General features: G+C 38.3%; 1 protein-coding gene and 1 pseudogene across 1 annotated transcript in view; one reads left to right on the top strand and one right to left on the bottom strand.

The window, feature by feature from the left end:
- Positions 1-3,098: 3,098 nt before the first annotated feature.
- Positions 3,099-25,598, bottom strand: part of LOC126236796 (hemolymph lipopolysaccharide-binding protein-like) — a 77,139-nt gene continuing 54,639 nt past the window's right edge. The window contains exons 4-5 of the mRNA XM_049946383.1: positions 7,923-8,177; positions 3,099-3,315 (exon numbers count right to left, since the gene is read on the bottom strand). Coding sequence (XP_049802340.1) covers positions 3,158-3,315; positions 7,923-8,177 — 413 coding nt within the window. The 3' untranslated portion in view covers positions 3,099-3,157. The remainder of the gene's footprint in view (positions 3,316-7,922; positions 8,178-25,598) is intronic.
- LOC126237569 (5S ribosomal RNA) lies at positions 14,937-15,054 on the top strand (annotated as a pseudogene).

The raw sequence follows: 25,598 nt of genomic DNA, 5'->3' as shown, positions 1-25,598 counted from the left end.
CCAAAAACTGCATAAAAAACAAAATGATATCAATTTCTAACTGTTTCGAGACTGGCACAAGACAAGTAGAGTATCTGTTCACTATTTTCTGCCACAAGTTGAAATCGAGAAACAGCATATTCCACATCAGACTGGAGTGACTTGGGGGTCATGATCAGAATGCTTGGCACAATGCAGGCCAACAATTCAGCTCTGTTTGTAATTGGAGCACTGAACACAACATATTTTATGTAACCCCACAGCCTAAAGTCACCCATATTAAGATAAGGTGATCTGTACAGACAGGCTGTAGGGAATTTATGGCTGATAATTCTAGCACTTCCAAAAGGCTTCTGAAGCAGCCACTTTACTGACAGTGCAATGTGCAGAGGAACACCTTCTTGCATACCCGACACTGCCTGTCAAGAACGACGTCGCCTTCACCTTCTGTTAGCACCTCTGGTTTGACAGTTCCACGCGCCGCCAGTAGAGGTTAGCATGTGCACCTCAGCAGCTCAGCGACCTGCCAGGAGCTGCCTCCTGGTGGCCTACAGGAGTTACTACCTGCACCCTCCCAACAGCAACTGACCTCGCCCGAACAGAAACCTGAGCGTTCTCGAGCTATGATGCAGCCAGCTGAGTACCCCACTGCCCCCCCCCCCCCCCATGCTCTGCACTGCTGGGAAGGTGGGGGGTGGGGGGTAGGGGGGGGGGGAGGGAGGAGGCTCCGCGGTGTCTCTGACGCAAAGTGACACTTCTTTGCTTGTTCTCTTTGGCTTTTCATTCTGTCTTTGTTCGTTCACACCATGTTCGACATCCACTTCTGTATTTGCTCTGTTCAGTGCTGAAATAAATGTTAATTTTTACTATAAAAGTGTGTTATTACAGTTCTACACCATGTAACACCAACAGAGTGTAAGTTATAACAATATATAGTGTGATTATAATTAAATTTAAACTTTCAAACTGCTGTAAAATAACACCAATGGTCAGAATAACAACAAATTGCAATGGAATATTATCGGAGATGGGGAAAAACGTAAGGCAGAAGATAAATAAATAGTTACAAAATTTAGCAATAGATGGTGCTGTAAGCATCATATTTTAATAGTGGTCGACTACAAATGACACATGAATCATACAACAATGCCTAAGTGTACATCTTACATAAAAAAAAACCTGTACTACTCAGTGTGCATGGGTGTACAGGTGTGATACTATTAGTTATGAAAGCCCATCCAGCACAACAAGTCATATCACATCAGATTGGAAAAATCCTTTTTAATTGTCTTGAGGCTGAAAACTGCATAAAGACCAACAATCACAATGGTTGTTAATTGTTGTGAGGCCAAAAATCACATAAAAATCATCAATCACATTGGCTTTTAATTTTCTTGAGGCCAAAAACCGCAGAAAAAGCATCAATCAAAATCAAATTGGATTATTAATTTCTGTGTGACTGGCAGTAGACATGTGCAATATGCTGTCCACCATTTACTGCAACAAGTTGAAATCAAGAAGCAGCATATTCCATGACTGATTGAAGAGTTTCCGGGGTGACATTCAAAATGTGTTACACAATTTGTGACTTCAATGTAGCTAAGTTTGCAGACAGTCCCACAGCCAGAAGTCATACAGATTAAGATCAGGAGATTGGGATGGCCAGGCTGTAGGGAAATGGTGGCAGATGATTCTACCATTTCTGAAATGGCACTTCAGCAGCTGCTTAACTGGATTTGCAATGTGTGGAGGTGCACCATCTTGCATAAAAATTACCCCATCCACACATCCACGCTGTTGGAGACCTGGAAAGATGTGGTTGTGCAAAAGCCACTCATAGTGCTTACCATGATGGTACAGGTAACAGGACTGGAAGCACCTGTCTCTTCGAAAAAAATATGGCCTTATGATAAATGATGCCATAAACCCTCACCACACAGTGACGTTTTCAGGATGAAGTGGTACTGGTTGATTTGCGTGTGGGTTTTCCGATACTCATATTCAACAATTATGTGTATTGACATATCCTGTCAGATGGAAGTGGGATTCATATGTCCAGAAAATCTTCCACAGCCAATCATTTTCCACTTCCATGTGAGCAAGAAATTCTGAAGCAAAGGTCTCTCTTGCTGGCAGGTCAACAGGAAGCAACTTGTGCACATAGGTAATTTTGAATGGATAGCAAAGAAGGATGTTTCATAGGATTTTATGCACTGTGCTCACAGGTATGTCCAATGTTCATGGAATTCTCTGTGCACTATGTTTGCACACCACCACTCATCTCCTTCTGCACTGCTGTGGCCACTGCTTCCATTGATGTTGAATCATTTCATTTCCTACCACTACCAGGTTGCACACCAAAAGAACCCATCTTTTTGAATTTCCGAATCTTTTTCTCCAGACCCATGGCAGTCATTGGACCAAGGCCTTTTTCAAACTGTTCAGTGTCCAGAACTTCTGCAGAGCAATGTGTGTGCACAGTCATCATTCTTGTAATACAGCTTTACAAGCAGAGTGTGATCATGCATTGAGACAGTCATGGCGAATGTCGCAGATGCAAAAAAAAGGAAAGCCGTGTAGCCAACATGTTTATTCCAACTTCAATGGGTCATGCGCATGACAGGTATTATCATTAACATATTGTGACACATACAGTGCCATATATTGATCAATTTTCATACTATTTTTTTTCTTCTACCATATGTTTTCCCCCTTCTCTGATAATATTCCGTTGTAATTGGACGTCATTCTGACCAGTGGTGTTATTTCTATAGCGTTTTGAAAATTTAACTTTAATTATAATCACCCTGTAGTTTTTGTTAGTGTAAATGTTGATACATTCTAAATGTTCTTCTGCACAGTAGGATCAGTGGAAAATGATGAAAGAGTGAGTGAATGAATGAATGAATGAATGAATGAATGAATGAATGAGAATCAGAGTAAGTATATATATATTTTTAAATTATGCACCACTGTATTTTCAAAGAACATTAAATAACAGACATTTAGTTTCACAAAAAGGAAATCCTTCTTTACCAACTTTCATTTAGATAACAGAGATGTATACACCTACATAAAAAACTCTTTTGGAAGTCTTTCACAATACACAGGAATCATCGTAATTTGCAACAATTTTCTTTATTATATGCACATATTGGTACAGATTTGTTACCATTCATTACAATTCACATTCACAGATAAATGGAGCCTTGGCATCACATGGATAATCATTTAATCTACCTTCATGGTCAATACTTCCACAGTCTTCATTATTATGGAAATTGTCAGGCTGTCCACGAGCCCATTTTGTGTAGCCTGTTGTATGAAGTGGTTCATCTACAAGAGAAATTTTTTTATATAAAATAATGAACATCACCAACACTCAGTACTTTCCTCTGATTAATGTTTCAGTGACATGAGTATGTCATATAACAAAATATTCTAAATAATAAAATGAAACATGAAAACAACTGATATGGCACTGTGCAGATGATGTTAAACAAGGTGTTAGAACTCGGCTAATATAGTTACTGTGTGTTTACTTTTAGTGGTGTTCAATATTCAGATAAGTTCATCATTGAGCACATCAATCCTACGTTCATGTCCCTTAAAATTTGGGAATATATTTTTTTTTAAATATATCAAATTTTGTAGAGCTGCAATCCAAAATGGTAAGTTCACTGCCTGTATTGGAAGTTAATTTGGTTGTCTACGATCAGTTTTTGTAACACATAATAAAAATCTGAAAATAATACAGTCAGTATTACAAATAGAGCTGATCATTACTTCCATAAAATGAACCAAAAAGTAATTCTAAGTTTGGAACATAAATTGGAATAAAAATTTACAGATACCTGTGAAAAGTTTATTTTTCAAAGGGTAAAAAATTTAGCTGGAAATGCAAAAACAAATGAAGAAACAATGAAATGTTAAAAGTTTGAGGTTGCTATTAATATTGTCTACAACATAATTAATATACCAAATGAATGGCAAGGGTTTCAATGTACTTCCCTGGAGCATGCCTGAAGTTACTTCTATTTCTGTCAATGACTCTCCATCCGAGATAACATACTGTGTCCTCCCTACCAAGAAATTCTTAATCTAGTTACAAATGTCATCTGATACCTCATATGAGCATAGTTTTGTTAATAAATGTGAGTGTGGTAAATGGACAAATGTTGTTTGGAAGTCACAAAATACTGCATGCATCTGACTGCCTTGCTTCATTGATTTCAGAATGTCATCTCAGAAATGCGCAAGTTGGGTTTTCTGTGAGTGAAGGTTTTGGAATTATAGCTAGTTTGCATGAATGAGTTACTCTGTTTGAGATACCTCATTATGTTTGTGCTCAGAATACATGGATACTGTGACTCTGCAAAATGTGCATGACAAATTTTGAGCTGTCACCATGAACTGTTTGGATGTAAACCACTTGTAATAGTGAGACATGTTGTCTTGAGAAAGAAGCATTTCTGACTACAGCTGTTGTGTTAGTGGGTCAGTAGTGTTTTTGGCCCATATGACATATGAAAAAATGTTCATATTTTCTTTTACTCATATGTGAGTTTCAAAGGAATTTCAGGAAATGCATGCAACTTCTATAATAGAAAGTTACATAGAGGTGACAAAAGTCATGTTCTATCTCCTAATATGATGCCAGACCTCCTTTTGCCCAATATAGTGCAGCAACTTGACATGGCATGGACTCAAAAAGTCATTGAAAGTCCCCTGCAGAAATATTGAGCCATATTGCCTCTATAACAGCCCATAATTGCGAAAGTGTTGCAGGTGCAAGATTTTGAGCATGAACTGACCTTTCACTTGTGTCCGATAATTATTAGTGGGATTCATGTATGGCAATCTGGGTGGCCAAATTATTCTCTCAAATTGTCCAGAATGTTCTTCAAACTCATCACAAACAATTTTGGCCCAGTGAAATGGAGCACTGTCATCTATAAAAATTCCATCATTGTTTGGGAACGTGAAGTCCATGGATATCTACAAATGCACGAAGTTACTGAACACAAATGAGAACCCAGTGAATTCCACGTAAGCACAGCACACACCATTATGGAGCCACCACTAGCTTGCACAGTGCCTTGTTGACAACATAGGTCCATTGCTTCATGTGGTCTGCTTCAGACTTGAACCATGCCATCAGTTCTTACCAACTGAAATCAGGACTCATCTGATCAGGCTACAGTTTTCCAGTCATTTAGGTCCAACTGATATGGTCATGAGCCCAGGAGAGGTGCTGCAGGCAATGTCATGCTGTTAGCAAAGATGCTCATATTATTGTGTTGTTGGCATAGCTCATTAAGGCCAAATTTCACCACACTGTCCTAACTGATACATTTGTCATACATCCCACATTGATTGTTGCTTGTCTTTTAGCACTGACAGCTTTATGCAAACACTGCTGCTCTCCGTCATTAAGTGGAGGCCATTGGCCACTGATCATCCACAGTGAGAGGTAAAGCCTGAAATTTGGTATCCTCAGCACACCCTTGACACTGTGGATCTCAGAATATTGAATTACGTAACAATTTCCAAAATTAAATGTCCCATGTGTCTAGCTCGAACTACCATTCCACGTACAGAGTCTGTTAATTCCCACCGGGCAGCCATAATCATCTCAGAAACCTTTTTCACCTGAATCATGTGAGAACAAATGTCATCTTTGCCAGTGCATTGTCATTTTATACTTTAATGTTCACAGTACTATGACCATTTGTATATTTGCATATCACCATGCCATGGCTTTTGTCAGATCAGTATATTCTGAATATTTCAAGGAACTATTTTCATTTAGAACTCTAAACATGACTCAAGACTCTTTAAGTAACACTGCTATAAAGTAAACGAAGATCTACTAAATTAGTGATGGACTGCATGTGGAAAGTCATTCAGTCCTTCCCCATGCATGACTGGAATGAAAATAAATCTCTATTCCTGGCATAATAAAATGTACCCTCTGGCACTAATTGTACCATTACATGCAGAACATACAACATACAAGTATCCAGATATACAGGATGTTTATTTAATGTGCCCCATATTATTACAGGAGAAAGTACTAGTCAAAACTACAAAAACATCTGTCAAAGACAAATACTTGTTGAGAAATGGTCCACTTTACTTGTGTCATAAATGGTTGGTTGTTCCAGAGTGGTGAAGGCTGTGTTCTATTGATACTCATTGTTTACTAACTATGCTTGACTCTGTACTTGGTTCTCTGACTGTGATGATGTCAGATGCACTGCTCACATCTGCCTCCTACCTCAGCATTTGGTATCCATCGTCTTGACGTTGTGCTTACATAAGACCATGATTAGTGATTCTGTGGTGGGTAATAAGTGGGATTTGTATGCAACAAGATAATAAATTATGACAATAAAAAAGTATAGAGAGATACAGATCTTTAAGCAATCATGGAAGCTGGGCATCAGATTCCCTTTAGCAGCAGTGTGTGGGCAGAAATGTGGTTGATGACTCTTAAATGTCTACACTTTACTGCACAAATTATCAGGTGCTATTTATGTCACCTGTGCTATTGGGGAAGGTTACCCTGTGAAAAAGTTACGGTTGTGTCTCTAACTCTTCACTGAGCTCAATGAAGCACCACCCCCTTCTCTATGCCTAACACAAACCCTTAAAGAGCAATGCTTTTGTTGAAGAAGTCAAATAGGGCAGTCTACTTATTTATCTGACCATAATCCCTTAGGCATCTAGTTATAAGGATATTTAAAGGGATTGGTACATTCTGCCTCCATCTATGATGTGCACAAATACATGGTCATGCGTCCCAAGCACTTGACTACATATGAGGGCAAATAGGTGTGTTCACATGAGCTCATGATTGTTTGAGATGGAGGTTTGAGAAATAATAATGAGTGATAAGTACAATGAGCACATCTTGTACTGTCAACAGACTAATGGCTATCAAAAGACAGAGTAGCCCATAATTCAATGAGTATTTATTTCAAGGACTTTTTTGTTATTTTGATCATTATTGTCTCCTCTAAAGATATGGGACACATTAAAAAAGAAGACCTACGTTGACATAAATTCTAGGTATGGTGCGGACACATTTTCACTCATGATATCCAAAAACAATAAGTAGCCAAACCAATAATGAAAAATTAAATCATTTGAAATGAAGAAATCAGTATTACTTATTTCTGTCCAACATGGTTCCAAATAAGATATTGCTTTAGTAAAGGAGAAACAAAACAAGAAAAGAGGGAAAGATGGGTAAAAAAGGAAGTAGGAAATGCAAGTTCAATTTCATTATGCAACACTTTCCTGTTGACACAGTAGATACTTTTAGCAGTTGGAATCTTGGAGTTCCATTTGCATATTGATATAGTACCTAATTAGCAGTTAATAGCATGACATTCTGATTGTAACTTGTATGTAATTCAGATTTACTAACTCTGTACTAATGCATTAACTTGATATTAATCATTATAATAATCACATCTGTTTGTCATAAGCTATTGGAGAGATATAATTTGAACCTTTTAATATGATACTGCTACACCACTATCACCAGATCAACAAGAAAACTTTAGGAAGTATATTTTGTGGTGGGGCATAAGTAGATATCACCAAGATGTTTTCCCAAGTTACCTTTGTTTCTCTGTTACATACTTTTGCATTTTTGTCATTATTTATTGGTATGACAACATATTTTTATCATTATTTATTGGTATGACATCCAAAGAAAGATTGCAGCTGTGTTTCTGACAGGGAAAACGTGTGACATCTCTTTTCTTCACAGGCCGTACCCTATCGCATGATATATTACGGCATGCACCTAAGGCAGATTGCCACAAAGGCTCATCCTCCCACAACCTCTAGCTACATTGCCTGTTCTGCTGACAGCTATAATATTACACACGAACATATGAAAAAATGTATATATAAAAGTAGCAGATTACCAAATATTGTGATGTATTCTCCTTCTTTGTTTTCATCATTGAAACCAATCAATGCCCATGAATCAAGTTGTTTGTGTTTTGAAAACAACTGTTTGGCAATATTTGCTTCAGTATCTGAATTTAAAATAGCCAGATGTGCTCCTTCAGTAACACAGATCCTTCTTGCATCACTCCAGGTCTCCTTAGTGGTATGAAATTTGTAATAACCAACACCAGCAAAAAGCTCATATCCAGGACCAGGTTTTGGTGGTGGAACTGTTAAAATAAAAGAAATACAAATTTATGTAATTGGGTTTTTATATCAGTAAGATTCTTTTGTTTCATGTTTCTTCATTTTTCATTTTATTGCATGAGCTGATTTTGTGTCTTCTTATAATCCAGTGAAACTCATCTCTGTCTTTTACTATGTCTCTGTTTTAGATAGTTTTATCCTAAGAGTTTGAAAATAGTAATATCTACACTAAAGAAATATTAAATCCAAGTAATCATTTGTCAATCTTTAACTGATACAGAAATATTTTCAGCAGCTAATATAGGAGTTAGCACATCATTTTACAAACTACTTTTTGATGTGTCATACTTAATATGTTCATATTGACTCAAACTCATTTTGGCATCCTCATAAGGCTAGAGAGATGATTGTCACACATACTTAGTAGGTACAAGGTTTGAAGTAACACATGATGTTAAAAATAGAAGCCAAGTAAATTTCAGTATTTGATTACTCTTTGCTGAATGAAATATTGTACATAACAAGTTGGTTTAAGGGATGCTAATTCTTGTCAAACCTGTGGATCTAAGTTGAAAGTGGCAGGAGAGCCAATTCTCTGGATGTTGTGTTATACTTGAGGAAGCCAGTAAAACAAACCCCTGTATAGTTTCTGTTTTTTCTTTTAAGGATTTCCCAACAAGATACAATAAGGCGGACAGCTCGTACAAAATTTGGTGACATAGAGTATAAAAATTTCTATTCTCTAAAGCTCATGGCCATTACAGTTATCAGGCCAATGTACAATATTTTTAAGAAAATATTTTTATAGTATTACTTCAGAATGCTCATGAATTAATTCCTTCATTTCTGTGACTCAATATTAAAGTGATTCAATCACTCAGGTGTTTATTCATTCATTCATTATGTTCCCTAGATCCAGTCATTATGGGCAACCTTGAGGGATGTGGAATGACTTAAAGAATACATAAATAGCTAAAACTGAAACTTGAACACAATGATTTAGCACTACATTGGTCTGCAGTATATGAGCTTAAACAATTTAGATTTAACATAGTAAAATTGCCACTAAAATATCAAATTGAAAACAACAACAAACAAATGAACTGCTTCTTCATGAGGTGCATTACATAGCTATCTTATAATCTCTGAATTTAAATAACCTAACACAATTTTATAATTATCTTCTGAATATTAGAGATTCCCAATTTCTAGCTTGATGCTTAATACCACATACTGAACCCTGCATTAAGAGACAAAGTACAGATTTAGACAGTTCAGGATGAAATAAGAACAATATGGAAAAGATATACTGATGGTCACCACTTAGAGGAGGTGATAAGTCACAGACATGCATAACGTAAAAGACGAGAAATATTTTGGCGTATGGTCAAAGTCCTTTGTAAGTAGAAAACACACACACACATCCACACAAGCACAATTCACACACATACATGGCCCCTGTTGCTACAGGTACTAAGGGCTGACTGCAACTGTATCTGAGGTAAACAGAAATTTTACATTCCACTTTGCTTGGGTATGTAGTGGGGGTAAGGAAGAGGCATGGGGTGGAGAGGAAGAGGAGTAGCAGTATAGGGATGGGGGGAGTCACTAGCGCTGGCTGCAAGGATGTTATGGAGACATGATAGAATTTACATATCAGATCAGTAGGCTGTGCTGGGAGAGGGGGCAGAGAGGAGAGGGGGGGAAAGGGGAGAGGAGGGAAGTAGAGAAGGAAAAAGGGTTACGTAGGTGTGTGGGCAAAATAGAACGCATGTGTAGTACTTGAATTGGACGGGGAGGGGGGTGAGCATAGGCATTTAGAGGAAAGGGACTAGTGGAGTTTGGAACTTGGCTCTTTTGGGAACAAAGGATATTTTGCAGGGAGAGTTCCCACTTTTCCCACCTGTACAATTCAGAAAAGCTGACTTTGGTGGGAAGAATTCAGATGGCACAGGCTGTGAAGCAGTCACTGAAGTGAAGTACATTGCACTGAGCAGCATGCTCAGTAACTGGGTTGTCCAGCTGTCTCTTGGCTAGTTGGGAGGTGCTGTTCATTCAGACAGACAGCCTGTTATCTGTCATAGGACAGATCTTGCATCAGAGTCTATTGCAGGGATATGATCCCTCCCTACTCCATCCCTGTTCCGAAGCCCATATCTCATAGCTGATATCCCCACAGTAGATGAAACTGCAAGACCTGTCCCATATATCCTCCCACGTCTCCTATACCAGTTCTGTCACAGGCATCTCCTACCCCATCAAAGTAAGGGCTGCCTGAGAGAGCAGCTATGTGATTTAGCAACTTAGCTGCAACTGATGTGCTGCATTCCACGTGGCTAACAAGCTGTCTGTCTGAATGAATGACTGTCGCCAAACTGTGCCAAGAGACAGGTGGCCCACCCATTTACTAAGCATGCTAACCAACATGATATGCATCACTTCAATGACTACTTCACAGCCTCTGCCATCTGGACTCTTCTCACCAACACCAGTGTTTTTAAACTGCACATGTGGGAACTTTATCTGTAACATATCCTTTCTTCCCATAATCCCTCACTTCCAAACCCTTGCTAGCTCCTGTCCTTAACCTTCCTATCCCCTTCCCTGTTTTTATTCCTGATTCCAGTACTACAGACATCTTCTACCCTCCAACACACCTACATAGTCATGTTCCCTCCTCAATGTCTCTCCTCTCCCCTTTCCCCCTTCCCTTCCCCTCTCATGTCACTGCACAACCCCACAAGTAGCACTAGCATTTTTCCCCATCCCTAATGTGCTATTCTTCCACCTCTCTGCTCCACAGCTCTTCTGTATTCTCACTACATATCCCAATGAAAATTGCTCAGTACCTCTAATGTGATTGTGTGGATGCTAGCACCCACATACATGTGTGTGAGTTGTGGTTGTGTGAATGTGTGGGAGTTTTCTATTTCTTATGAGAGGAATGTGTCCAGAAGCTGAAATATTTCTAGCATTCTTTTCATTGTGCCTATCTTTATCTCAGTGCCTCCTCTATGTTGTGGGTAGCGATCTATCCTTTCCATACAGAATTTATAGATTTAAATACATATCTAGGCTATGCCTGGTGTTGTTCAGTTTGGGCTCTTGATTAGTATGCTGGTACCATCAGCAGGCATTTTGAATGGTTTTAATGAGAGTGGTAAATCAGTTATGCCAATCAGGAATAACCAAAGCTTGTGAGCCTCCAAATTTTTGCTCCCCCATACTGAGGTAAATTTATTGAATATGATTCTTTCATGAATTTAACAGTCTGTCAATGATGAGATCACTGGAGACAGTGAATGAGCTTAAAGTGGACAAGGAAAGGGAAGGATATTGATTATTATGTTAAAATAAATCATTTCATTAATTGATTTAGGACACTACAGAAAAATGGGCTTGACTGCCACTGCTCCTATAAGAGTCCAGTGTTTAACCACCAAAGTTACCACTTCATGAAAAGTGAATCGAGAAGCAAGTAAAAAATTAGGTTCAGAAAAATTTTAATTATTTGCTATTGTAACCCACATTGTCAAACTTTCTTTTCAATGACTGGAATTCATGTAAGGAATCTATAATAAAAGAAACATGGACAAAAAATTTCTGGTTTCCAGCAACCTAATAACTTCTCTTATCTGCTTAATCGTTGCTTATTTGAAACAAATGGTGATGCAACCAGTGTGTACTGGAATAAATCTAATGGAAACGAATTTGCTTATTTATTAAAATGTCCAGTGTTTACTGACACTATGACATAGTGACAACTGAATTTATTATTAAATAAATCTCTGTTTGTTACACAGCTGTTATCTTTGAATTCAATTTCAGTCATATCCCTGTTTTCATCTGTTCATTGTTTAACAATGCTGTGGTTGTTTTTTCTTTATTAGTGGAATGTTTTACTTTTATGTATAGTTTGTGTATGTGTGGTTTTTTTTATATATAGTGAGGGACAATTTTACAGTACTGTTGATGATAGAATTTGGTACTAGACTTCTAATTGTCTGCAGAATTAGCTAGCTTTTTCTATACTAGGCACAAGATACATTAATTCACTATGCTATCCATCCATTGCCCTTGACTCTGTTTAATTTTGTTCTTAATTGGTTTAAGGAATACCAAGGATCATGGCACAATAGGATAATGCCAGAAAAAGAGTTAATGATTTCACCTTGCATTTAGGGCTGTACTGAGACCATGGTGAGACAGGCCTCCACCAAGGGCACAGGCACAGAGGTGATGGAAAAAAAAGAAGATTTATGAATTACTCAGGAGATATACATTTGTTCTCCTACACCTCCTATAATTCACCTTCCTATCTTCTGCCTCTGATAAGAAGCCTTTTCCTCAGCCTGAGATGTAAATGCACACTTTTGTGACATTTCATCCAAGTAGGATAATAAAGAAATCACTCCCAAAGAGGTATCACATGGGTTATGTGTCAACAGTGTACATAGTTTGATACAACTGTCACCTACACAGCTAGCTCATGTTCAACAGTAGAGTATTTGCTGCTATTTCACTAGGTATCACAGGATATCAAAGGTTGGGGAGCAGAAGCTGAAACAGATGTGCTATTTGAGAGAAGGCTTCTGATTTTTTTCCAGTTTCTGCTAACAAGGACTGGAGTGAAGCTGTTTAAGCTGGTCTGCTTCAAAGTTTTTAATAAAAGAGTAAATGAAATGGGAAACAGATTTCAAATGTAACATACCATTTCATCTCACTTTAATTTACTGTAAAGGGTGCCTTAGATGAGAGGTCTGTACCTTATTTCGCAAAATTCAAAATTAATGCAGATTTTTCTGATAAGAATACCATAACAGAAATATTGATACAGCTGAGTTGGGTAATGAAATACCATAGCAGAAATATTGATACTGCTGAACTAGTTAATGATGCACCAGCTTCTAAATTCTAGTACAAAGAGCACATGAAACACAGATACAGCTTCCCATTTGGATGTTTTATCTAAATTTTTTTATAAGTATGGGATATGAGATGATTATTCAAACATCAAAATAGGTTTGAGGGTATTTATGATAATTCTAGTGATGGTAGTACACAGTTTCAGCAAATTAACTACTTAAGATCAATATGGTATCTACTTAAGATCAAGATGGTCAAATTCAGTTATCCTGTCAACAGAATACAGTAGAGATGCTAGATTTGACTTCAGTACCATAATCAACAAGCTTACTTTGCTCAAAGCAAGGAAACAGAAAGTAACATTACATTAAAAACTCAGTTCTTGGAGAGGAATGTGTTTTGAACACTAAATTATAGCCCTTTTTCTTTTAATTTGAATTAATAATTTATGCACATTAATAATTCCTGTGAAGCAAATAAAATCTATTCTTTATTATTTATCACACTGCAGTACTGTAGCTGCCATAAGAAATAAGATATAGATTTGTTTTCCTTTCAATTTTTTTTAGAAATTTTATATGATTTGTAATATTTACTACAATGAAAAATTATTTATCCTGTGTGATATTATTCACTTATATAGCTCATTTAAGTAACGTATTTCAGTAATGCATCATTTTTACAGACCTTGCCTTACAAATTACAAAATTTGCTAAAAATTTGTAGAGATTTTCAGTAAGAGGGTGGGGGGGGGGGGGGAGGCATACAAGCATGTTAGATCACCTTGGTACAGCCCTGCTTTCATTATCTGTGCAGACACTATTGTTGATTTTCTGTCAGATAGTTCTTGAAGGACACAGTGCAACAGCCATTAGCAGTTGGTTTTTAGACCCAACAACCTGTAATGATTTAGATGTACAATGATTTATCTGACCATAATGATCAAATATTAACAGTAAAATACACTGACCAGTTAGCTACAGACAATAAGAGAAATACTCTATCACCAAATCATAAACAATGATTCAATTGTGGAGTTTAGAGAGAAATTATAGGAAGAACCTTGGGAAGAGTTTTACAAAGTAAGTGGTATACCTGGAAAATTTAACACTTTAACATATCTGTACAGCAATTTGAGTTTTACTTTCCCCTGATACTGAACAGAAGGAGGGATAAAGGAGGGATCATTTCTGAATAAGTATGTTGTCCCAAGATCAGAGAGCTCATCTTAATCCAGTAACCAACTGCAGTCAAGAGTTGAAACTCCACTGCCACACAGGCCATTTGAATCCTTCCATCTCATATTGGTTTACCTGGAATCCAGACATGGGAACTTGCTGTCTCTAACATATCCCCCATTTCACACCATCCTGGACTTAGGCTCCATTAACAACCCCACTTCCGTTTTTCAGTAATTTAAATTCATTACTTATTCAATTAATTTATTTTTACTTTCATGTTCCTCTCTCTCTCTTTTTATTAATGGTCTTCTCCCTCTTTTTCCCTTTTTCACATGCTTCTTAATTGATTTATTCATCCTACATTTCATTTCCCTTCCTCTTTAATCCACATTTATTTCTCACCTTGACCCACCTCTCATCTCTAAAAAAGGTGCTTATGAATGTACAGTCTTTGGCCTCCTACTCTCTCTCCCAGATTTCTTCCTATTTATCTTTGCCCCTCAACCTTGAGTCACAGTGTGCCATTTGCCCCCCCCCCTCCTCCCCCCCCCACCCACCCACACCTTCCACCACCTCTCCCAACCCCTTCCCAACCCATTCCCAGCATTCACTAATGAACTTCACTTTCCTCCTAGAAGTAAGAACATTTAAGCTTGAGAAGGTAGGATCAGTGTTTTCTACTTCATGTTTTTCTTTTGGAAACACAAGAAATTACACCTCCTGAAAGTAAGTGATGCCAACAGCCTTGCCACAGTGGTAACACTGGTTCCCATCAGATCACCCAAGATAAGCATTGTCGGGCTGGGCTAGCACTTGGATGGGTGACCATCCGGTCTGCCAAGAACTGTTGGCAAGTGGGGTGCACTCAGCCCTTGTGAGGCAAATTGAGGAGCTACTTGATTGAGAAGTAGCAGCTCCATTCTCGTAAACTGACATACAAGCAGTACAGCAGTGTGCTGACCACATGCCCCTCCATATCCGCATTAAGTGATGACTGTGGTTTGATGATGACACAATGGCTGGTCGGTACCATTAGCACCTTCCAAGGCCTGTCCAAACACAGTTTAGTTTAGTTTAGAAAGTAAGTGATGGCCAGCCACTCTCCTTGTAATAACAAATTGTTTAACTAACCAAGAGTATCATATAATGGTAGCATATAGTGGAAAAAAATATGTTACCCAACTAGGTTTAATCATAAAAGAAAAATACTAACAGTTTTTAACCATAAAAATTATAGACATAGCTTCATCAATCTAAAATAGGTAGTGGTATATGGAAGATGATACCAAATCATTAGCCAAACTGCAATGATACTTTACAACCAACATCTGTGATCACACTTGTATAGTCCTGATTGAATGATCCTGTGAAGTATTCAAAATCATCTTCGAGCAAATAGTAAAAACAAGTTGCAGTTTCCACCTGTAGGCTTCACTCTGCCAGTATCATGCATTTATTAAGTTGGATCATATTTAATACACTACATTTGCATACATATAAAACTAAGAGATCGTCATCTATGTGGAACATCTTATAATAATATCAATAATAAGATACTTTATGTAGGAACTAACACGCTTAAATTTAATTTTGGTTTGTATGACTGCTGGAAAAATTTTGGAAATAACAATGGACATATTTTTTGACCAAATTAATAGTCAAGAAGTATTTATACTCGCTATCTCGATATACAGTATTGATTGTGTGATCTGGTTCCATGATTGAAAAAAAGTGATACATTATTCACAACAAATTTCAGCAAGGAATGAATACATTGAGAAGATATACTTAGGATGCTCATTTCTTTGAATGGGTTCATGATGACGCTCTTGAATTCACATCACAAATGAGTCATATTACATACCTTAGAGCTGAGAATCACAGAGCAGGACAAATTTGGAATCAAATAACAGAATGCTCTTTTTAATGTAACTGAATACATAAAAAATCTACTCACCAAGCAGTGGCAGAACACACACATATAAAAGAAGATTATATTTTTTATATGTGCATGTTCTACCGCCACTTGGTAAGTAGATATTTTATCTATCCAGTCACATTATAATATTCTTTTTTGTTGGATACAAAAGTGACACAGTAACCATCACAATAAAAAAAGCAAAGATACATTTTCATAGTGTCACAGAACATGGCTACAGGCTAATACCAAAGGGTTATAAGCTGGTGACAGCACTGGAATGGGAAATGCTGGGTGGGTGGATTGGGCAGATCTTACAACTGGGCCTTCCACACGGATATGATCCCTGTGGCAAAGGGGTTGGATTGGAAGTGGCCTAGGGATGGACTAGGATATTGTGGAAGTTGGGTGGATGATGGTACACCACTTTAGGAGGGGTGGGAAGAATCTTCGGTAGGATGTCCCTCACACCAGGGCACGAGCAAAGCCCTGACAAAGGATGTGGTTCTGCTGTTCCAGTCTGGTGTGATATTGTGTAACAAAGGGGGCACTCCTTTGTAGCTGGTTCTTGGGTGTGGTTGGAGGATTGGGGATGTGTGTAGAAGTGCAGGGAAGAGCAGCACATTTCATATTATTGAGAAATCGTAGAGAGAGTGTCTTGCACATGATAGAGGAGCTGGGGGTGGACATCATTAAAACAAAGGCAGGATCTTCTCACAAAATTTCAATCATGACCTTTCTCCTCCAAATACAAAAATATTTTGTTGATGCCAGCCTACATAGGGAGAAATGATCACAATAAAATAAAGGAAATCAGAGCTTGCAAAGAAAGATACATTTGTTCATTTTTTTAATGTGTGTGTGTGTGTGTGTGTGTGTGTGTGTGTGTGTGTGTGTGTGTGTGCTATTTGAGTAGAATAACAGTGAATTATTGTGAAAATGGTTCAACGAACCCTTTCCCAGGCATTTAAGTGTGATTTTCAGAGTAACCATGTGGATGTAGATGTAGATGTACATAGAAATAGCATGAGAGATCTGTTTGCAGACTAGATCTGAGGATAGTGTCTGTCTGTGAAGGCTCTGGTGAAACCTTATGTATACTGGCTAACAGAGTTCTTGTCACTGTATATATGCCATCCCCAATTGGCCAGACTGTAAGTGAGGCTGTCATCCCTTCAACACCCAAAAATCCTTCTCATACAGTCTGGCCACCCAGGAATGGTGTATCTACAGTGACAAGAACCGCTTGCCCATTATACTGAAGGTCTAACCAAGGCCATCAAAGACAGGCACTACCCCTTGACCTAATACGCAAACAGTTCTCCCATGCCTTTTCCCCACACACCCCAATCCTTTCACCATTCCCAAGATACAGCTACAAAGGAGTTCCCCCTTCATCACACAATAATATGCTGCACTGGAACAACTGAACCACATTCGTTGTCTGGGCTTTGATTACTAATCATCACACCATAAATTATGAATGTCCTACCTAAGTTCCTTTCTACCCATCCTACAGTGGTGCACTGTCTCCCACTCAACCTTAACATCATCTTAGTCCATTGTTATGCTACTCTCAGTCCCAGTCCTTTTGCCACAAGGATCATGTTCCTGTGGCAGATCCAATTGCACAACCTGCCCAGTCCACTCTCCCAGCACTTCTGATTCCAGTCCTGTCACAGGCATGTCCTACCCCATCAGGTTCCAGACCACCTATGAAAGCAGCTATGTCATGTACCAGTTCTGCTGGAATCATTGAACAACTTTTTATACTGGTGTGGCTACCAACCAGCTGTCCACCAGGGTGAATAGCCATTGCCAAACTGTGTCCCAGAGCATAGTAGACCACCCTGTTCTACAACATACAGATTAACATAACATGGTTGAGTTCAATGACTGCTCCACAACCTAGGCCATGTGGATCCTCCCCTCAACAAGCAGATTTTCTGAACTGTGCAGATGAGAGTTTTTCTGACAAACATTCTCTGCTCCCGAAATTATCATGACCTCAATCTACAGTAACCTACTGTCACCATATCCTCCACCAAACAGCTTCCACACCCTCTGTCTTATCACCTTGTTCCTATTCATGTCCTCTGACCCTCATTTAATGCTGCCCTCTGCCAATGCTCCAGCCCATCTTTCCTCTCCCTGAACCTCCCTTTTAACATTTCCTGTTTGCAACCCTCACAACCCACAGCTCCTCAACACAGCACCTGGTGGCATTGTTGTCATGCCTCCATTTAGTCCCTGCATGCTCCTCCAGACAGCATTCTGCTCTCCCTCCTCCTGTACACTGGTTACATTCACATGACAGATGCATTCTAGTCTGAGCTGCTGGAGATGGTGGTCATGTTTGCTTGAGGTGTGCTTGCTTATGAGAATGAATGTGTGTGCATTTATGTGTGTGTGTGTGTGTGTGTGTGTGTGTGTGTGTGTGTGTGTGTGTGTGCATTTGTTTTCTTTCCTAAAGGAGGCTTTTGTCAAAAGCTAAATGTGTAACAGTCTTTTTGCCAGTCTTTGTCTGCCACTCATTGTGTCATCTTTAGAGTGAGTAGTAATCTATCTTTTTCCTTATATTGATGTAATTAAGGTATGTGTGTCACAAGACAATGAAATCCTGATTCTGATTTTTTTCAATACTTCCATTTTGTTGAGGTGAGTATAACTTCCAAGTTCATTTAGATGCTTTTTAGCAAGAGAACTTTTTATTTATATCCCACTGTTTTACTTTAAATATTTTCCTATCTTCCTAAACTGATTTTCTAATATATTTATTAAGGTCTCTATCTGGAAACAACAGATGTTTTGTTTTCAAAAAATATACAGTTCATAAATAGGAAAAATCATCTTAAAACAACAAAAAATTTACATGTGAAGGAGGACTGGAGCTTGATAGTAGGAAAAGGAAAAGAAGGAAAAACAATAACTGAATATGGAGTGGGGGAAACGAATGAATGAAGAAGTTGCCTGATAGAATTTTGCAAAGAGTGTAATTAATTCATCACTAACATATGGTTTAATACAGAAGGAGTCTATTTAAGAGAGAAGAACTTGAAGGCAATCTTACAGAAATGGAAGAGGACTTAGATGAAGATGAGATGAGAGATATGATCCTGTGAAAAGAATTTGGGAGAGCACTGAAAGACCTAAGTTAAAACAAGAACCCAGTATTAGACAACATTCTGTCAGACCTACAAATAGCCTTGGGAGAGCCAGCCATGACAAAACTCTTCCACCTGGTATGCGACATATATAAGAAAGCTGAAGAAGAATGTAGTAATTCCAATTCCAAAGAAAGTAGGCACTGACAGGTGTGAATATCAAAAAACTACTAATTCAATAAATAATGGTTGCAAAATACTAATAGGAATTCCTTACAGAAGAATGGGAAAACTGATAGAAGATGTTCTCAGCATGTAGGAAAATACAAGGCTATACTGAATGGGACAGCTGGTAGAAGGCAACCTCATGGAAGATCAGCTTGGATTTTGGAGAAATGTAGGAAATATCAAGGCAATACTGACAACTGGACTTATCTTAGGAATGGTTAAGGAAATACAAGCCTACATTTATAGCATTTGTAGACTTAGGGAAAGCTTTCAAGAATGTGGACTGAAATACACTCTCTGAAATTTCAAAGGTAGCAAGAGTAAAATACAGGGAGCAAAAGGCTAGTTACAACTTGTGCTGAAACTATATAGCAGTTATACAAGTTGAGAACTATGAAAGGGAAGCAGTGGTTGTTACTTGATCTGTACATTGAACAAGCAGTGAAGAAAACCAAAGAAAAACTTGGAATACAAATTCAAGTCCGGGATAAGAATAGAAAATTTGAGGTTTGCCCATGACATTATAATTCTGTCAGAGATGGCAAAGGACTTGGAGGAGTAATTGAACGGCATGGACAGTGTCTCGATAGGAGGATATAAGATGTACATCAACAAAAGCAAAACAGAGATAATGGAATGTGGTCAAACTAAATCAGGTAATGCTGAGGGAGTTAAATTAGGAAATGACAGTATTCTTACTAGAAAGAACAGATAAGCAGTCGTTAGTATCCCACTGAGTAAATGAATCGAATTCATTTACTTCTGGTATGATGGACGTGGAAGAATTATGGGCAAATTTTAAACACATTGTAAAACACGCATTGGACAAGTATGTGCTGCAAAAGTGGGTTACGGACGGAAAAAACCCACCGTGGTTTAACAGCACAATTCGGAGAATGCTCAGGAAGCAAAGACAGTTGCACTCGTGGTACAAAAAAGATTGGGAGAATGAGGACAGGCAAAAGTTAGTAGAGATTCATGCTGCTGTAAAAAGAGTGATGCGCGAAGCATACAACCACTACCACTGTCATACCTTAGCAAAAGATCTTGCTGAAAACCCAAGGAAATTCTGGTCTTACGTAAAATCGGTAAATGTTCGAATGCTTCCATCCAGTCACTCACTGATCAGTCTGGCCTGGCAATGGAAGACAGTAAAACGAAAGCTGAAATTTTAAATTTAGCATTTGAGAAATCTTTCATGCAGGAGGATCGTACAAACATACCACCGTTTGAGTCTCGTACAGATTCCCATATGGAGGGCATAGTGATAGACATCCCTGGGGTTGTGAAGCAACTGAATGGGTTGAAAATAAATAAATTGCCAGGTCCTGATGGGATTCCAATTCGGTTTTACAGAGAGTACTCTACTGCATTGGCTCCTTACTTAGCTTGCATTTATTGTGAATCTCTTGCCCAACATAAAGTCCTGAGTGACTGGAAAAAAGCGCAGGTGATGCCTGTATATAAGAAGGGTAGAAGGACGCATCCTCAAAATTACAGACCAATATTCTTAACATCAGTTTGTTGCAGGATTCTTGAACATATTCTCAGTTTGACTATAATAAATTTCCTTGAGACAGAGAAGTTGCTGTCCATGCATCAGCACGGCTTTAGAAAGCATCACTCCAGCAAAACGCAACTCGCCCTTTTTTAACATGATATCTTGCAAACCATGGATGAAGGGTATCAGACGGATGCCATATTCCTTGACTTCTGGAAAGCGTTTGACTTGGTGCCCAATTGCAGACTCCTAACTAAGGTATGAGCATATGGGATTGGTTCCCAAATATGTGAGTGGCTCAAAGACTTCTTAAGTAATAGAACCCGGTACGTTGTCTTCGATGGTGAGCGTTCATCGTAGGTGAGGGTATTATCTGGAGTGCCGCAGGGAAGTGTGGTAGGTCCACTGTTGTTTTCTATCTACATAAATGTTCTTTTGGATAGGGTGGATAGCAATGTGCGGATGTTTGCTGATGATGTTGTGGTGTATGGGAAGGTATTGTCATTGTGTGACTGTAGGAGGATACAAGGTGACTTGGACAGGATTTGTGATTGGTGTAAAGAATGTCAGCTAACTCTAAATATAGATAAATGTAAATTATGTATTATAATGCAGATGAATAGGAAAAAGAATCCCATAATGTTTGAATACTCCATTAGTAGTGTAGTGCTTGACACAGGCACGTCGATTAAATATTTGAGCATAACATTGCAGAGTGATATGAAGTGGGACAAGCATGTAATGGCAGTTGTGGGGAAGGTGGATAGTCATCTTTGGTTCATTGGTAGAATTTTGGGAAGATGTGGTTCATCTGTAAAGGGGACCACTTATAAAACATTAATACGGCATTCTCTTGAGTACTGCTTGAGCATTTGGGATCCCTGTCAGGTCGGATTGAGAGAGGACATAGAAGCAATTCAGAGACAGGCTGCTAGATTTGTTACTGGTAGGTTTGATCATCATGCAAGTGTTACAGAAATGCTCCAGGACCTCGGGTGGGAGTCTCTGGAGGAAAGGAGGCATTCTTTTCGTGAATCACTACTGAGGAAATTTAGAGAACCAGCATTTGAGGCTGACTGCAGTACAATTTTACTGCCGCCAACTTACATTTCACAGAAAGACCACAAAGATAAGATAAGAGAGATTAGGGCTCGTACAGAGGCATATATGCAGTCATTTTTCCCTCGTTCTGTTTGGGAGTGGAACAGGCAGAGAAGATGCTAGTTGTGGTACGAGGTACCCTCCACCACGCACTGTATGGTTGATTGCGGAGTATGTATGTAGATGTAGAAATGAGACACTTAGTAATAGATGAGTTTTGCTATTTGGGCAGTGAAATAACTGATTACAGCTGAAGTACAGAGGGTGTGAAATATAGACTGGCAATGACAAAAAAATTATTTCTGAAGAAGTGGAATTTATCAACATCAAAGATGGACCTAAGTGTTAGGAAGTCTTTCCTGAAAGTATTTGTCTGGAGTTTAGCCATGTATGGAAGTGAAGCATGTACAATGAACAGTTTAGACAAGATGAGACTAGAAGCTTTTGAAATGTGATGCTACAGAAGAATGCTTAAGATTAAATGAATAGGTTGTGTAACTGATGAGGAGGTAATGAACAGAATGGGGGAGACAATAAATTTGTAGTAGAAGTTGACTAAAAGAAGGGACTGGTGGATAGGAAACTTTCTGAGATATCAGTGTATCACCAATTTAGTATTGGAGGGAAATGCGTATGTGTGTGTGTGTGTGTGCACGCATGCACATGCTGGGGCGGGTGGGGTGGGGGGGGGGGGAGATCATAAAGGAAGAGTAACAGAAGGGTTTACATTGCAGTTGTTATTTGGAAATGAAGAGGTTTGCACAGGACCGAGTAGCATGGAGAGCTGCAGCAAACCAGTCTTCAGACTGAAGACCACCACCACCACCACAACCACCAGCACCACCACAACGACAACAATGTCTTGTTAAGATTATTTATGTCATCAGATATCAAGAGATTTACCAAGCATAGTCCTTCAGAGATACACTCACAACAAAAATGTAATACCAGACAGTTTTAATTTTACCAGTCCAAAGAGTCCACTGGATTTGCATAACAAAGATATGAAAAGTCACATTATGGAGAAATGACAAAACACTTCATATTTACTTCTATATGTTATCACTTCCTCCAAAGATGAATAAAGAAAGTAAGTTCTGAATTTCACATGGATTTAACCTTCAGTAATGAAATTCTTTCATGCAGCATCTTGAGTCAGACCCTCTCCAATGAACTGATTAGTCAATCAGCTAACTGGTTAGTCCTGTCAGCATGTCTAACCCCAGGTCTGTATTCAAGAATCTTTCTCTGACAAGGAAGTGTTGGACTTCTATGTGCTTTCACTTTAGATCACAAACTGGGTTTCTAGGCAACTTCACTGTACAGGGTGTTCAAAAAGTCTCCGCAGTGCCATATCATTGTTAGCCATGCATGCCATCTGATTGTTTGCCTTCCTGGGTTACTTCCCTTCAAGTGGACTCTCCCAATATTCCACTGTTTTGTTTATCTCAGCCAGCATCAGTTGTATCATTGGTGTGTGTCATTATATGTTGACGTGAATGTGTAAGTTTAGTTCCTTTGTTCATTTGTTTCATTTTTGTAACTGTCAAAATGCTAACCATTGAAGAATGTGTGTTTTTAGTCAAACAAGTGTTCAAAGCTGGTGGTAAATACACAGTTTCAGTTTGTCAAACATTTAGTTCAGTTTTCCTGGAGACAACACTCCCACACCACGATACGGTGTGAGATTTGATTAACAAATTTTGAAGCATGAGTTCAGTGACAGATGGACTGAGAAGTGGTCATCCTAGTGTTTTGTCTGAGGATAAACAAATAAATATTTCCGATAAAATGTCCATGAGTCCGAGCAAGTCAGTAAGAAAACTTGCCCAGGAAATTGATGTTAGTTTCAGAACAGCCCACATAGCTGTAAGGAAAAAATTAGAACTTTTCCCATACAAAGTGACAGTTGTGCAAGAACTGAAAAACACTGATCATGGCAAGAGACTGCATTATTGTCAATGGTTCAAAAATATCATTCAACAAATGGAAGGGATATTCTTAATGAAACATTTTTCATTGATGAGGCATGATTTCATGAGGAACCACTTCATTCTGTGAAAATAGGAGTTTGGATTGCAATTTCTAGATGTCAGATTGTGGGTCCCATATTTTTCAATGAAACAATAAATGCACAATGATACTGCAGTGATATTCTGTACCCATTCATAGAAGAACTTGTGTTAAGTGGAATACTGAATAGTTATTTTCAACAAGATGGTGCAACCGTGCATACATCTTGTGTTTCAATGTCACTGCTTGCTGATGTTTTTTAGTGATGGCAAAATTTCACAGGGACTTGGTCCTCCACGATCGCCTGACCTAACACCACCTGACTTTTTCTTCTGGGGTGCAGTAAAAGCAGCTGTCTATAAAAACTGTCCAAAATCTATCAATGACCTGAAACTGCAATATCCACTTTCACTGCTTCTGTTACAGAAGAAATGTTACAGCTTGTGTTTAGATTAACTGAATTTTGTATTCAACAACAGGGGGAACTATCAACATTTAATGTGAAAATTTGTAAGTAAAAATGAATATTCATTAAATTAATAACTTGTATTTCACTGAGTTTCATTTCAGTATATTCACTGCGGCATATGGCATGCGTGGCTAATAATCATACGGCACTGTGGAGAGACTTTTCGAACACCCCGTATTTGCACTGACAATGTATAGTGCAGTAGATGTCACTTGTTTTGAAGTTCCAATAAGTTCATACAGCAATCTTTTCAGCAGTCCAACTTCTTAGCTTCTTCATTTGCTGATATTATTTCTCCTTACGTAATGGATTTTGACACTGTCTTTTGTAATTGACTGGTTCATGATTAAGCCCCATGATTGAGAGCTGCGATATCACCTGTTATTTAATGTCTCATGGTTTTTTCTCCAGCATTACTTTAGATGCTTAAAACTTCTTTGTTCTTGTAGATAATTCCATAATCAGTTGTATTCTTCAGGTATCTAAAAATTCATTTTATTTGATTCCAGTCTCAAGCTGCTTTGTTCACTGTGACAGCAATGTCTGGGCATGAGACTGTAGTCAAATACATCAAACCACCCTGTGATGAGGAACTTTGACTGTCATCTTCTCTTTGACATGACTTTCTTTCCACCAAAATGGAGTAGAAACTCCATTAGAGTAAGCCAGTCTAAACCTTTCCAAGATTTCTTTTGGGTATTCCTCTTGGGTCTTGATTTTACTGTATCTTCATATCAAAAAAATTTTTTTGAAAGATCCTCTACTTATGTGAAACTCTAGCTTCAAAATTTTCATAAACTCTTCAGTATCTGATCTGTTGCTGCCCACAGCTAAACCATCAACAACACAGATTGCAACTAATAATTCTTGTTGCACCAATGGCAGAGGATACACAGACCTGCATCACTGTTTTTAAATCCAGCTTCCATCACAAAATCTATGAAATGTTTTTCCAATAACATGGGGCCTATTTCAACCAATACAGACTTTCCTTCAGTAAACATACATACCCACTGTCATCATCAAAACTTTCAGGTTGTTCCATATATATCTTCTTTGAGTA

Source organism: Schistocerca nitens, chromosome 2, assembly GCF_023898315.1.
Source record: "Schistocerca nitens isolate TAMUIC-IGC-003100 chromosome 2, iqSchNite1.1, whole genome shotgun sequence".
In the NCBI taxonomy this organism is placed as follows: domain Eukaryota; kingdom Metazoa; phylum Arthropoda; class Insecta; order Orthoptera; family Acrididae; genus Schistocerca; species Schistocerca nitens.
Note: the sequence above shows the minus strand (reverse complement) of the source record. Positions and strands in the feature narration are given on the sequence as shown.